General features: G+C 55.8%; 2 protein-coding genes across 5 annotated transcripts; both read left to right on the top strand.

Annotated features, from left to right (window-relative positions):
* Positions 1-916: 916 nt before the first annotated feature.
* Positions 917-5,622, top strand: LOC123813386 (saoe class I histocompatibility antigen, C alpha chain-like). The gene is made up of 3 exons (XM_045830380.1): positions 917-1,647; positions 2,074-2,178; positions 5,513-5,622. The coding sequence occupies exons 1-3, from the start codon at positions 1,542-1,544 to the stop codon at positions 5,524-5,526; spliced, it is 225 nt and encodes a 74-aa protein (XP_045686336.1). The 5' UTR covers positions 917-1,541; the 3' UTR covers positions 5,527-5,622.
* On the top strand, positions 5,552-11,801 carry LOC123813382 (patr class I histocompatibility antigen, A-2 alpha chain-like). 4 transcript variants are annotated; one of them, XM_045830375.1, is made up of 9 exons: positions 5,552-5,785; positions 5,961-6,305; positions 6,445-6,504; positions 6,586-6,711; positions 7,274-7,549; positions 7,647-7,751; positions 8,185-8,217; positions 8,328-8,373; positions 8,539-11,801. In XM_045830375.1, the coding sequence occupies exons 1-8, from the start codon at positions 5,731-5,733 to the stop codon at positions 8,369-8,371; spliced, it is 1,044 nt and encodes a 347-aa protein (XP_045686331.1). In that variant the 5' UTR covers positions 5,552-5,730; the 3' UTR covers positions 8,372-8,373; positions 8,539-11,801. The 4 variants fall into 4 exon arrangements, with proteins under 4 accessions (XP_045686331.1, XP_045686332.1, XP_045686333.1 ...); XM_045830376.1 differs by lacking the exon at positions 6,445-6,504 and having other exon boundaries at positions 6,559-6,711; XM_045830377.1 differs by lacking the exon at positions 6,445-6,504.
* The last annotated feature ends 99 nt before the right edge of the window (positions 11,802-11,900 follow it).

Genomic DNA, 11,900 nt, shown 5'->3' on the forward strand with positions numbered 1-11,900 from the left:
ACCTTGTTTGTTTGGGGAATAGTTATTTTTCATTAAAAAAACATTTCCATTAACATGTCATAGGCTACTATGATTATTCTAAATGAATTTAAGAATTTTTCAACTTTTATTCCTTGTAAATATTGGTAGCAGTAACCCACACAAACAAAATGATTTGGGGGTCGTCGCTATTTTGTGAGACTAGATATTCTGAGACCAAAATGTTTGAGAGTCGCTGAATAAACAGCCCGGGGGCCAGGACTCAGAGAGACAGCGGGACAAAATTCTCCATGCAGGAGAAAGACTTGGGACCGAATCCCGGGTCACCAGGCCTGACTCCAAGGTCTGAGGCCTGAGTTTGAGGCGGGGACCCTCAGTGTTGGGGGCAGTCCCCTTCGGTTCCGGGCTTTCCCTTCTCCCTGGGGTTTCATTTTCCTTTCTCACAACCTCTGCCGGGTCCTTGCCTGCATACTCAGGACACAACCTCATGTCTCATTATGATTGGATGTCCGAACTCTAGAAAAACCAATCAGCATCATCATGGACTCGAGTTACCCACCTATTCCTCCCTCAACCCTAAGGATGGACAGGGTCCCGGACACCTAGTCCTGCTGCTCTTGGAAGCCCTGGGCCTGACAGAGACCTGGGCCGCTGCGTGCGGGGTCGGGAGGGAACGACCTCTGGGGGCCAGGAGCTAGGGGACCCGGCCGGGACACAGGACCCAGGAAACGCCCGTCGGCAGCAACCGCAGCCCAATCCCAACCCCAAACTCCCTCCTCGGCCCCGCCCCCTCCTCTCAACCACCGCCCCCTTTGCTGTTCCCACCGCGATCAGTTCCAATCCACCTGACCGCGGGCTCTCGCCGCTCCCCCTCTCCGCCCCCAGGCCCTCACAACCTGAGAATGTTCAGCACCTCTGTGTCCAGGCCGACCTGCATTTGAAGAACCGGTGCACCGTCGTCGGCGGTTACGCGGACGACGCCGGGATCTTGCGGCTCAACAGCGACGCCGCGAGGCCCAGGCTGGAGCCGCGGGTACGGTGGATGGAGCCTCTGTGAGAGAAGCAGGAGGATCCAGATTTGGGGAACAAGCAGATACGGGAAATCAAGCCCAGGAAACAGACCAAGCCAGTAAGCCTGAACAAGCTGCACATGCACTACAACTAGAGCGAGGACTGTGAGCCACCCGCACCCGGTCTCCGCACCATGCACATCACCACGGACGGGCGGGGGTCCCCCCGAATCTGTGATTCGAGCTTCACCCCGAGGTTGCGAGACCCGCCCTGCGCCCATCTGAATAGGACCCCGAGGGGATTTGACCCCGTTTCATTCCAGGTTACGTTTTAATAATCGCGGGTCTAGCAAGGGGCCGACCTGTCCTCGGGACAGAGTCAATGTCCCAACCCACGAGGAAATGAGTGGCTGCAGCGTGGGATACGACAGACGTTCCTCCGCGGAAACAATTCAGTTCTCCTACGACGCACCGTCTAGATGGCCCTGAACGCGGGACCCGCTCTCCTAGACCGCGGCCCACACGGCAGCCCAGGTCACCTGGCGCAAGTTGATGCAGGTCCCTGACGCCGACGTCAGGAGGGCCTACCTGAAGCACATGTGCGTGAGCCGGCTCCACCTGCTCCTGGAAAAGGGGAAGAAGACCCTGCTCCGAGCAGGTACCAGGGCGCGGGCCTCCCGGAAGAGGGGATCTGTGGGCTGGAGCGGCTTCCTACAAGGAGAGGAGGAAAATGGGGCAGTTTCAGATCCAGCTCATGCTCGGGAGAAGGAAGAGTCCCCCAGGTTTCCTCATTTTGTGACTCACCTGCGGGCCCAGCTTTCTCTAAAGGACAGTAAGGGACCCAGCCTCTCCCTGAAACACCCCACAGCAGTTCCCTCACACCCTGCAGCACCTGGTGCACCAAGACGCCCTCCCTGGTTCTCAGGCTGAGACCCTCTCTGGAGACCTCACTCAGGGTCTTCTGAGTCATTAGGCTCTGCCTGAGTCTGTGTCTCCCCTTAGAGGCCTGGAGACTCTCCTCAGGGCATCCCTGAGCAGGTTCAGGACTCGGGCCTGAGGTTGACCTCTCACCTTCCCCTTGCAGACCCCCCTCCTCAGACCACCATCACCATCGTGGGCATCCCTGCTGCCCTGGGTCTCCTTGGAGCTGTGATCACTGCAGCTGTGCTGTGGAGGAGGAAGTGCTCAGGTGAGCAAGGGGTGGGGCTGAGTTCCCTGTCCCCCTGGGGGTCAAGCCCAGGTGGAAGTGTGCTCTGCCTCCTTAATGGGCATCCTGTCCCCACACAGGTGCTTGTCCATCTGGGGCCTCTTTCCTAGCATTAACTCTTTAGTGAGGCCCGTGGGAAACTGCAGGACACATTAATCACCTGATGGTTCTAGCGATGGGGACTGGTTCCCAGCTGTCACATGTCAGAGGGGAAGGTCCCTGCTGAGGATAGACATCCACACAGGCAGTTGGTCTAGTCCCCACACACGTACTTTTCCCGTGTTTCCTGATCCTACCCTAGTGTTCAGTCAGGGTTCTCAGAACCTCTCTTTGCTTCAGAACTATGAGGCTCCTTTCCTGTGTGTTCCCACAGGCAACTCAGGCTGCCTATAAGTCTGGGTGTTGTGAAGGTAACATCTGTGACCCTCAGGAGAGTGTAGACTGGAGTCTAGGAAGGGAGCTCCCACACCCCCTAACTCTTCGGTTGTATTTTTTCCCAGGCAAAATTTTTTTATCCAAGATTTTCCAAAATCCAGGGCGACCACATGAGTCCCATGACTGTCTGGCCTGGGCTCCTGCACCATAATTCCAGGGGCCACAGTTTTGTAACTACTTCCGACTGTGTCTGCATCAGCTCGGACAACAGGCCTGTGGAGTTCGGGTGCAGGCAGGTCCCACTGCTGGGTCTGGGCCTGAGTTTCCACAGTTTGTCAGGTCTGTTCGTTTATGGAGCTCAGGCCTCACTGTCCTTTTGTGTTGCTTCCCACCCTTTCCTGCTTCTGGAACAGCGCTCCCTCTATAGGACCCATTTTAGGTAAACAGTCTTTTTGTAATGAATGACCTTCTTCTTTTTTTAATGATTTCAGAGGAGAAGAGAGGGAGAGAAACATCAATGTGTGGTTGCCTCTTATGCACCCCCTACTGGGGACCTGGCCTGCAACCCAGGCATGTGCCCTAACTGGGAATAGAACCAGCGACACTTTCATTCACAGCCAGTTCTCAATCCACTGAGCTACACCAGCCAGGGCTTATTTATATGTTTTTTAAACTGGTTAATAAGCCCCTGGCAGTGATGTAGAAGGTCTCCTTTCAGGAAAATTGGTCCATGTGCCTCTTCATCCAGATGCACAGGGCGGCCAGAGACCAATCCCGAAGGAGAAGGTTCCTGTTCACCAAAGGGTGTGGCTCTCGGGTTGAGTTGCACTCTAGGGAGAGCTTCTGTCCAGGGCAGAGTGAAGGCTTCTGAAGTTCTGTCCAGTTGAATTTTGATGTCCCATGGGTGTGTTCCCAAGTCCAGGGGGCAGGGGTGAGGGGCACAGTCAAAGTGCTGCAGAAGGGGCCAAATGTTCCAGATGAATCTGTGGCTTGCCCAGTGAAATGAGTCCTCAGTCATGATGTCACTCAGAGGGAATTCCTGAATGGGGGGTTAGTCTCTTATAAGAATTGCCAGTGATTTTCCCATAAAGCAATGACTCAACCCAGTGAGGAAGTCATCACTCGTGCACATTTCTGTCCCTGACACAGTGGCATTTGTATGAAATGCAAATGCCATACCTCATGTGTACCCACAGGAGTAGGAAATGTCCTTGGGATCCAGGGAGTGGGTTCCCTGGGCTGCACTTTGGACAGATAGGACATCTGCTGTCCTCCTCATGAGCTACAGCAGGAGAAGGTCTCCAGTGACATTGTTCCTGTCAGAATGGGCAGGGTAGGACAAGTGGGAATCTAGTTACAATTAGCATTTTGGACTACAAATATGGCCACCGTTTGGACTACAAGTAATATGGCAACTGAACTCTGACCCAGAAGAGGTGACTGACATCAGACCAGGAGCCACCAATGCTAAGTTGCTTCTTTGTTCACCAAGAACCAATCCTTGGCTCCTGCGCGAAGTCCAGCCATATAAAACTCCCAGCCTTTCCCTTCTCCCGCGCGGTCTTTTCTTAGCCCCTTCTCCGGGCAGGGAAAACGTCGCCCGGGAGCACAAACTTCCAAAATAAAGCTCATCTGCCTGTTTCCATGGCTAATTGGCTGTTTATTTCCTCGGCGGGGTCTAAGAAAACCTTACAGTTCCCCCCATGAAACCACCTTCCCAGGACCCCAGTGTGGTGGCTCATGTCCAGGTTCAAGTGCAGGGAGTCAGGCCCCTGCAGGTAAGATGGGTTCTAATTGAGTCCAACCCACATCTCTCTGTCTGGATCAAAGTTTCCCCCATTTTCTTGCATATTCTCTTTTCTCCCTCCTTAGCTATCTGTTGAAACTGTAAAAGATAAATTTTTATTGATTTAAAAGAATTCAAGGAACATTCTTGGATCTGGGTAATTTGTCCAATGCCGAGTGCCCAGCCAGCTGCAGTGTCGGCAAAATGACTTCCTTTCCCTTCCATGATGGTAGCCTTAGAATGCCCTGGAATACTGATAATTGCCCATTGTCTTGGGTCCTTTATGGCATCTAATGATTCTGCAACCAGTTTTGCATTTCTTTGGGGGCTGCCCTGAGGAAGTGAGGAGACCTCACCCCTTCCTCATCATCCCACAGTCATGAGCTACACCAAGTGCACAGCGAAAATCAAAAATCGAAAATCGTTACAAGGTGTAGGCTGAGAAGCCCCAGGCCCGCCTCTTCCCCCTCCCCCACAAGTCTAGCTGGGGAGCTGGGAAAAGCAGCAGGACAGAAACTGAGGGTTATTTTGCCTATCAGTAGCAGCAGGCTAGCTAGGGAGATGAGCAGGAACTTGAGAGCCAGAATTTCTCTAGGTGGGGGTGGGGGTGTGGCCTAAGAGGAACCATAAGGAAAAAAGACCTCTGGGGAGGGGGGTTGTTTCTGCAACAATATCAGTGTAACTATTGGCTACTACATCTTTGTCCAGTTGACAAGCCCGAGTTAGAGCAGTGAGTTCAGTGTGCTGGGCAGATTTTACTTCTAGTAGGTGAGAGCTCTCGATTATGTCCACCCTGAAAGTTACTGCATGTCCCTCTCAGTAATGTCCCTGTTCATCTCTCAGATAAGATTCCTCTGTAACCAAATTAAAGCAGCATCAGTAGGAGTTTCCTGTAAATCACTCCTGGGAACCAGTAGGTGGTCAGTCAGCACAACACAACTGTGTTCATAGTGTAAAGGGGGTGACAGGTGCAGGGCTAAGGTGATCACACCGAGTTAAAGTGACATCAGGTGCAGAAAGCAGGACACTTCCTAAGAAGGCAACGGACTGATAGAAACGTGTTGAGTGCGATGAGAGGTCAGTTAAGAGTCAGCGGAATGAGGAACATATTTAGAGGAGCGCCCATAACGATCTCTGCTTCCTATTCACACACAGCCTCCTTCCCATGAAGGAGGGGTGGAGAGTTCTGGCTGCAGGAGGAGAGCTCAGTACAAAGCCCTGTGTCCCCAGATCTGGATACTAATGACGCTTCTCCAGTTCTCACTCCCATTGGGTGTCCGAAGTCTAGATCGGCTACTCAGCGTTCACCGCGGGTAGATTTGAAAATTCTCTCCACTAGAGGAACTCATCCTCCGCCAACGCTCAGGGATCTCATGGGACCCGGACCCCTGCTCCTGTTGCTTCGGGCCCTGACCGAGACCTGGGCTGGTGAGTGCAGGGTCCGCAAGGAACAGCCTCTGCGGGGCAGGAACGAAGGGACGCTGCCGAGGGCACCCCCCCGGGTGGCTCGGAACCGCCCGTTTGCAACCCCCTGGGCTTGAAACCAGACCCCAGACTCTCACCTCGGCCCCGCCCCCTCCTCTCAACCACCATCCCCTTTTAGGTCCCCCTGCCCGGACCAGCCCGCCTGCAGTCCCAGGAAACGCCTCCTCCAAGTCCCCAGACCCCCACAGCCTGAGATATTCCATCACCTACATGTCTGGACCAAGCAGCGGGAAGAACCGGTACATCGTCGTCATCTACGTGGACGACACGGGGATCTTGCGGTTCGACAGCAACGCCATGAGTCCCAGGCTGGAGCCGAGGGTGCCGTGGATGGAGCAGCCGTGGGTGGAGCAGGAGGGCGCACAGTTTTGGGAGGAGCAGACGCGGGAGATCAAGCACAAGGAACAGTGGAGCAGAGCGAACTTGAACAAACTGCGCGCCCACTACAACCAGAGCGAGGACGGTGAGCCACGTGTGCCTGTGTCCGGGCACCACCCCCACAGCCACGCACAGGTTGCTGTGAGTTTCTGGGTAGAGCCTTACTCGGAGGCGGCTGGCGGGAAGCTGCTAGTGGGCCGGTGCTGACATAGGGGCGGGGTCAGTGTCACACACCTTCCAGGAAATGACCGGCTGCGTAGCGGGGTCCGACAGGCGCTTCTTCGGTGGGTACAGTCAGTTCGCCTACGATGGTACCGACTATGTCGCCCTGAACCCAGACCAACGATTGTGGACTGCTGCTGCAGGGATCAGCTGGAGCAACGTTGTGCGGGTCCCTGACGCAGACGTCCAAACGGTCTTCCTGGAGGACACGTGCGTGGACCGGCTCTACCTGCTCCTGGAGAAGGGGAAGGACACGCTGCTCAGAGCAGGTACCAGGGCGCGGGCCTCACCCAGGAGGGTATCTGTGGGCCTGGGCAGCTTCCTACAAGGAGAGGAGGAAAATGGGACAGTGTCAGAATGTTCCTCCTGCGGGGGAGAGCGGAGAGTCTCCCAGGTGTCCTTGTTCTGTGACTCACCAGTGGGCCCAGCTTTCTCTAAAGGACACCAAGGGACCCAGCCTCTCCCTGAAACACCCCACAGTGGTTCCCTCACACCCTGCAGCACCTGGTGCATCAGGACACTCTCCCTGGTTCTCCCACTGAGACCATCTCTGCAGGCCTAACTCAGGCCTTTCTGAGTCACCAGCCTCCACCTGAGTCTGTGTTTCCCCCTAGAGAACTGCACACTCCTACCCTAGGTTCTCACCCTGATTCTGGAACTTTCCAAGAAATAGGACATTATCCCAGATGCCTCTGTCCAGGCTGGTGTCTGGGTGTTGCTCTTCCTTCCCCACCCCAGCTGTCCTGTCCACTCTCAGGGTGGTCACATGAGCACTGCTGGAGTGTCCCCTGACCATGCAAAAGTTTCTGAATTTTCTCACTGTCTCCTCAGACCCTCCAAAAACACTCCTGACCCACCACCCCATTTCTGACCATGAGGTCACCCTGAGGTGCTGGGCCCTGGCCTTCTATCCTGCGGACATCACCCTGACCTGGCAGTGTGAAGGGGAGGACCTGACCCAGGACATGGAGCTTGTGGACACCAGGCCTGCAGGGGACGGGACCTTCCAGAAGTGGGCAGCTGTGGCCGTGCTCCCTGGAGAGGAGCAGAGATACACATGCCATGTGCAGCACCCGGGGCTGCCTGAGCCCCTGACCCTGAGATGGGGTGAGGAGGGGGTGTGGGCAAAGAACCTCTCCTCAGGGTGTCCCTGAGCAGGGTCAGGACTCAGGCCTGAGGTTGACCTCTCACCTTCCCCTCACAGACCCCTCTCCTCAGACCACCATCACCATCATGGTCATCGCTGCTGCCCTGGGTCTCCTTGGAGCCGTGGTCACTGGAGCTGTGCTGTGGAGGAGGAAGTGCTCAGGTGGGCAAGGGGTGGGGCTGAGTTCCCTGTCCCCCTGGGGGTCAAGCCCAGGTGGAAGTGTGCTCTGCCTCCTTAATGGGCATCCTGTCCCCACACGGGTGCTTGTCCATCTGGGGCCTATTTCCTAACACTGAGTCTTTGAGGCCCTTGGGAAAGTGAGGGACACATTTATCACCTGATGGTTCTAGTGATGGGGACTAATCCCAGCTGTCAGAAGTCAGAAGGGAAGGTCCTTCCGAACCTTTGGACAGACCTCCAGAGGGGTATTACATCCAGTCCCAGAACACATACTTTCCCTGTGCTTCCTGATTCTACCCTGGGTGTTCAATCACAGTTCTAAAACCTTCCCTGTGCTTCAAGAGTGTGGGGTTCCTTTAGGAACACAGGACCCAGCCTTTCCCCTGACTTCTCACAGAGTGTTTTCTTCCCACAGACAGAAGCAGGGAGAGATACACTCAGGCTGCCTGTAAGTCTGGGTGTTGGGGAGGTGACATCTGGGACCCTTGGGAGAGTGTGGGCTGGAGTCTGTGAGGGTGGCTCCCTGACCCTGTAGCTCTGCTGTTGTGTCTTCCCCAGGCAGCGACAGCGCCCAGGGCTCTGATGTCTCTCACAGCTCCTGATGGTGAGTGAGACCCTGAGGCAGGGAGTGGGGGGCACTGGGACCAAGGAGCACAGTTGCGTTTTCGGAACTCTCAGAGTGGGACACTCTGAGCATGTGGTGGGCCAGGGGAGAATGTGCCACTTCTGAGACTGACCTGAGTTTGTTCATGACAACTTTCTTTCCCAGCGTGACAGAGCTTTCTAGGGGATTTGGTGCTAAAACAGTCACTGCAGCCTCCTCTTGGGACTTTAAGGATCCCTGACTGCTGTTTCTGCACCAGCATTGGAACGACGTCTGCATCCTTATCAGCATCAGTGAGGAGCTGGTCACCAGGCCACTCTCCCCACAGGGACCTGCATCATCTCCCCTGGGGACTGTCCTGTCCTAGCTGAGATGGGGTGAGACCATCCCCATCCTGCTCATTCCTCAGCTGGGTCATCTTTGTTGCTCTTTTGTCCTCACCACTTCAGGAGAACCTTGTCCCACCAGGACCTGGGATCCCAGGGACTAGAGTGTCACCCAGCTCTTGTCCTGGCTCCAGGACTGTGCTCAGTGAGGGCTTCCTGTGGCTGCGTCAGCTTGGGCTCCAGCTGGGGCTGGCCCCTCAGCCCCTACCTTTTGTATATTTGTTGTTTTTGTAGGTATTGTACCTATCCTTGTTTTTTTTTATTATTATTATTCGGGTGTTTTTTATTAAATTATTAGGGGTTTTTTTTACTGTTGTTCAATTACTGGCTTCTCAGTTTTCCCCACTGCTCTCCCGTTCCACCCATACCTCCTAAGTTATTACAGTACAATTTTTTATTAAGTTTATTGCAGTTGGAGGATCATCCCAATAGGCCAAGACTGCAGGTTTGACCCCTTGTCAGGAGCCATACAAAGTCAACCAATGACTGTATGAGTAAGTGGGACGACCAACCGACATCTCCCTCCGACTCTCTGAAAACAAATTGCTTTTTGAAAAAGAAATTGTAGCCCCACACAGGACGGGGGTCAGAGGTGGGGCCCTGGCAGGTGCTCAGACCAGGAGGGCAGGGCTGTGGTGAGCAGGCTGGGAAATGGCTGCAGAGAGTGCCCTGGCCCTTCCCCCATGGGAGGCCTCTGTCCCCCACCCCTGTGCTCCCCTGTCCAGGGCCCTTTCCCCACTCCCGTGTTCCTCCACCCAGGACCAGCTCAGCCAGTGAGACCATGCGGTCCTCCTGGGAGGTGGGAACGACAGCCCGGCAGCTGGGCGCACCTGTGCAGAGTTACCCACAGTGCACTTCAGCCTCAGGTCCATCCCTGCTGGGGCACATATACATACTTGCACAAAAATATGTATATAAACACACTGCTGTTACTTCAAACATATTGCTAAAAGATAAGTATTTCTACTTGCTCCTTTTTCCGTTTAATTTTCTTAAATCTTCATCTGAGTGTTGTTTTCCTCCCACTGTTTATAGAGACAGAAGAAGGAAAAGAGAAACATCCATGTGAGAGACCAGTTACCTCGGGCAAGTGTCCCAATTAGGACTTGAACCCGCAACCTTGGCCTATCGGGATGATGCTCTAACCAGCTGAGCTACCTGACAAGGGCAAAACATTCTCATAGTAGGAACTCTAAGGGTGTGTGTGTGGGGGCGGAGGGGGCGGTGTACAGGGTTTTGTGTGTGTGTCCCCTGCCACACACTCAGGCTGGGGACCTGGTGGTATCAAACTGTCTTCATGAGCCAGACAGTACACATGTCAGGCACTAGGGACCACACCGTCTGTGCCACCTGCTTAGGGCTGCCTCTGTAGCCACAGGTGTGGCTGCGTCCCCATCAGCTTTGTTTGGGGAATTGAGCAGCCAGCCCACCGGCCGCTGTGCTGACTCGGGTGGGGATGTCCATTCCAGGACCTGCCGTGGTTTGTCCTCGGCACCAGGAAGGATGAGTTGCAGACTGGAAGCATGAAACGCGTGCCAGTCCCACTCGGTGGGACGGGCGGCAACACTAAGGGACCAACCAGGGACGGATGGTCCTCTGCAGAGCGCAGCAAGCCTGGAGAGAAGCCAGCGTTTCTGGTGAGGGAGGCCTGAGGCCAAGGCTGGCTGAGAGGTGTGGTGCATGTCGGAGTGGATTCGTGACAAGAACCTGCAGCTGGGCATCACTGAGAAAACACACGCGGGCGAGGCCACCCTAGAGCACGTGTGAGCTCATGTGTGGCGTCCAGAGCCTGGGAGACTCGGCCCAAGCCCTGGCCGGGCCGCGGCCTCTGCTGACCCCTGCTGGCCGTCAACTGCACCTGCCTCCTGGCCCCAGACCCCAAACTCCGGAGGGAACCAGAGCCCTGCAGCTGGGCCCGCACGCAGGGAGGCCCTCCCTGGGCTAGCGCCTGTCCACTCCTGCCATCTGGACACAGAGACCCTGGTCAGAAACACCCACACGACCCTCCCCGACACCCACAAAGGGCCCAAGCCCTACCATCTGACCCGTGGGGGCACGAAGACTGCTCGGAAGGAAAACAGGAGGCGCATGTAGTAAATAGGAGTGACCACAAGTGAGAGGCGCCCTCCCACCCACATCCAGGGGCAGGCGGGCCCCTACATCCCGGGTGTTAGGCTCATAGGTGAGGGGACTCTTAAATGACGGCTCCCCAGGAGAAGTGGTAGCTAGAATGTTCCGCAATGACTGCAGGAGACATGAGACTTTTGGAGCCGAGAAGCCCAGGACAGGATGCCAATCAAGCCCAACGTACACACCCTGCCACTGGGGTCCTTCTCGTCCCCTTCCCCACCCTGACGGGCATGTGACAAAGGCGGATGCTGAGGGAAGTCTCGGACCCAGACCTTCTGCTAGAGTAAAGCACCGCACGTTTTTACTGCCTTCACTGCCTTTACTGCCTGGGGTGGCTGCCTTTCTTCATTGACTTTAGAGACAGAGCTGCACCCCTGGGACACGGGAGGACGCTCCAGCCAAGCTAGGTTGGAGGCATGAGCTCTGTTGGTGTGGAGGGCCCTCTCCCTTCCTCCTGCCCACGCTAAGCATCTCCTAACCTACCCCCTCCCCAGAGACCCCATCTCCTGGGCAGGCCCAGGAGACTGTCCCAGCACCTGAGCCCTGGACCAGCTGACCCCCATGGCTCCACATCCCTGGCCCGGTACAGCCCACCAGCCAATTCCGTCCAGCCAGCCGGAACCACCTTCCAACCACCCTGACCTGCAGGAGGGAGCCCTCTTGCTGCTACCCCTCAGGGGCCAGGACCCAAGAGCTGTTCTGAGGGTGACATGCACTCCCTCATGGTGTTCAGCATGGAGGATGGTCAGCACAGGCCCCCCAGACAGCTCAGCTGCTCCCTCTGGACTGCAACTCACTTGGTCTGTACCTGCCTGTCCCTTCCTCACCTGTGCCCAGAGTGTCTCCTGGGCAAGAACAAAGGCTGGCTGACCACCGGGTGCCTGGACTGGCAGCCACCCGGGCAGGGCTGGGGTGCCCCTCACCCCACACAGCTCACCCCCAGTCTGGCTGTAGAAGCGTCGGGAAATCAGGGATTCTGAGAAAGCGGTGCTGCCCCACACCCTGGGTCCC

This window comes from Phyllostomus hastatus, unplaced genomic scaffold (genome assembly GCF_019186645.2).
Source record: "Phyllostomus hastatus isolate PE091 unplaced genomic scaffold, TTU_PhHast_1.1 phas_contig_151, whole genome shotgun sequence".
Taxonomy (NCBI): Eukaryota; Metazoa; Chordata; class Mammalia; order Chiroptera; family Phyllostomidae; genus Phyllostomus; species Phyllostomus hastatus.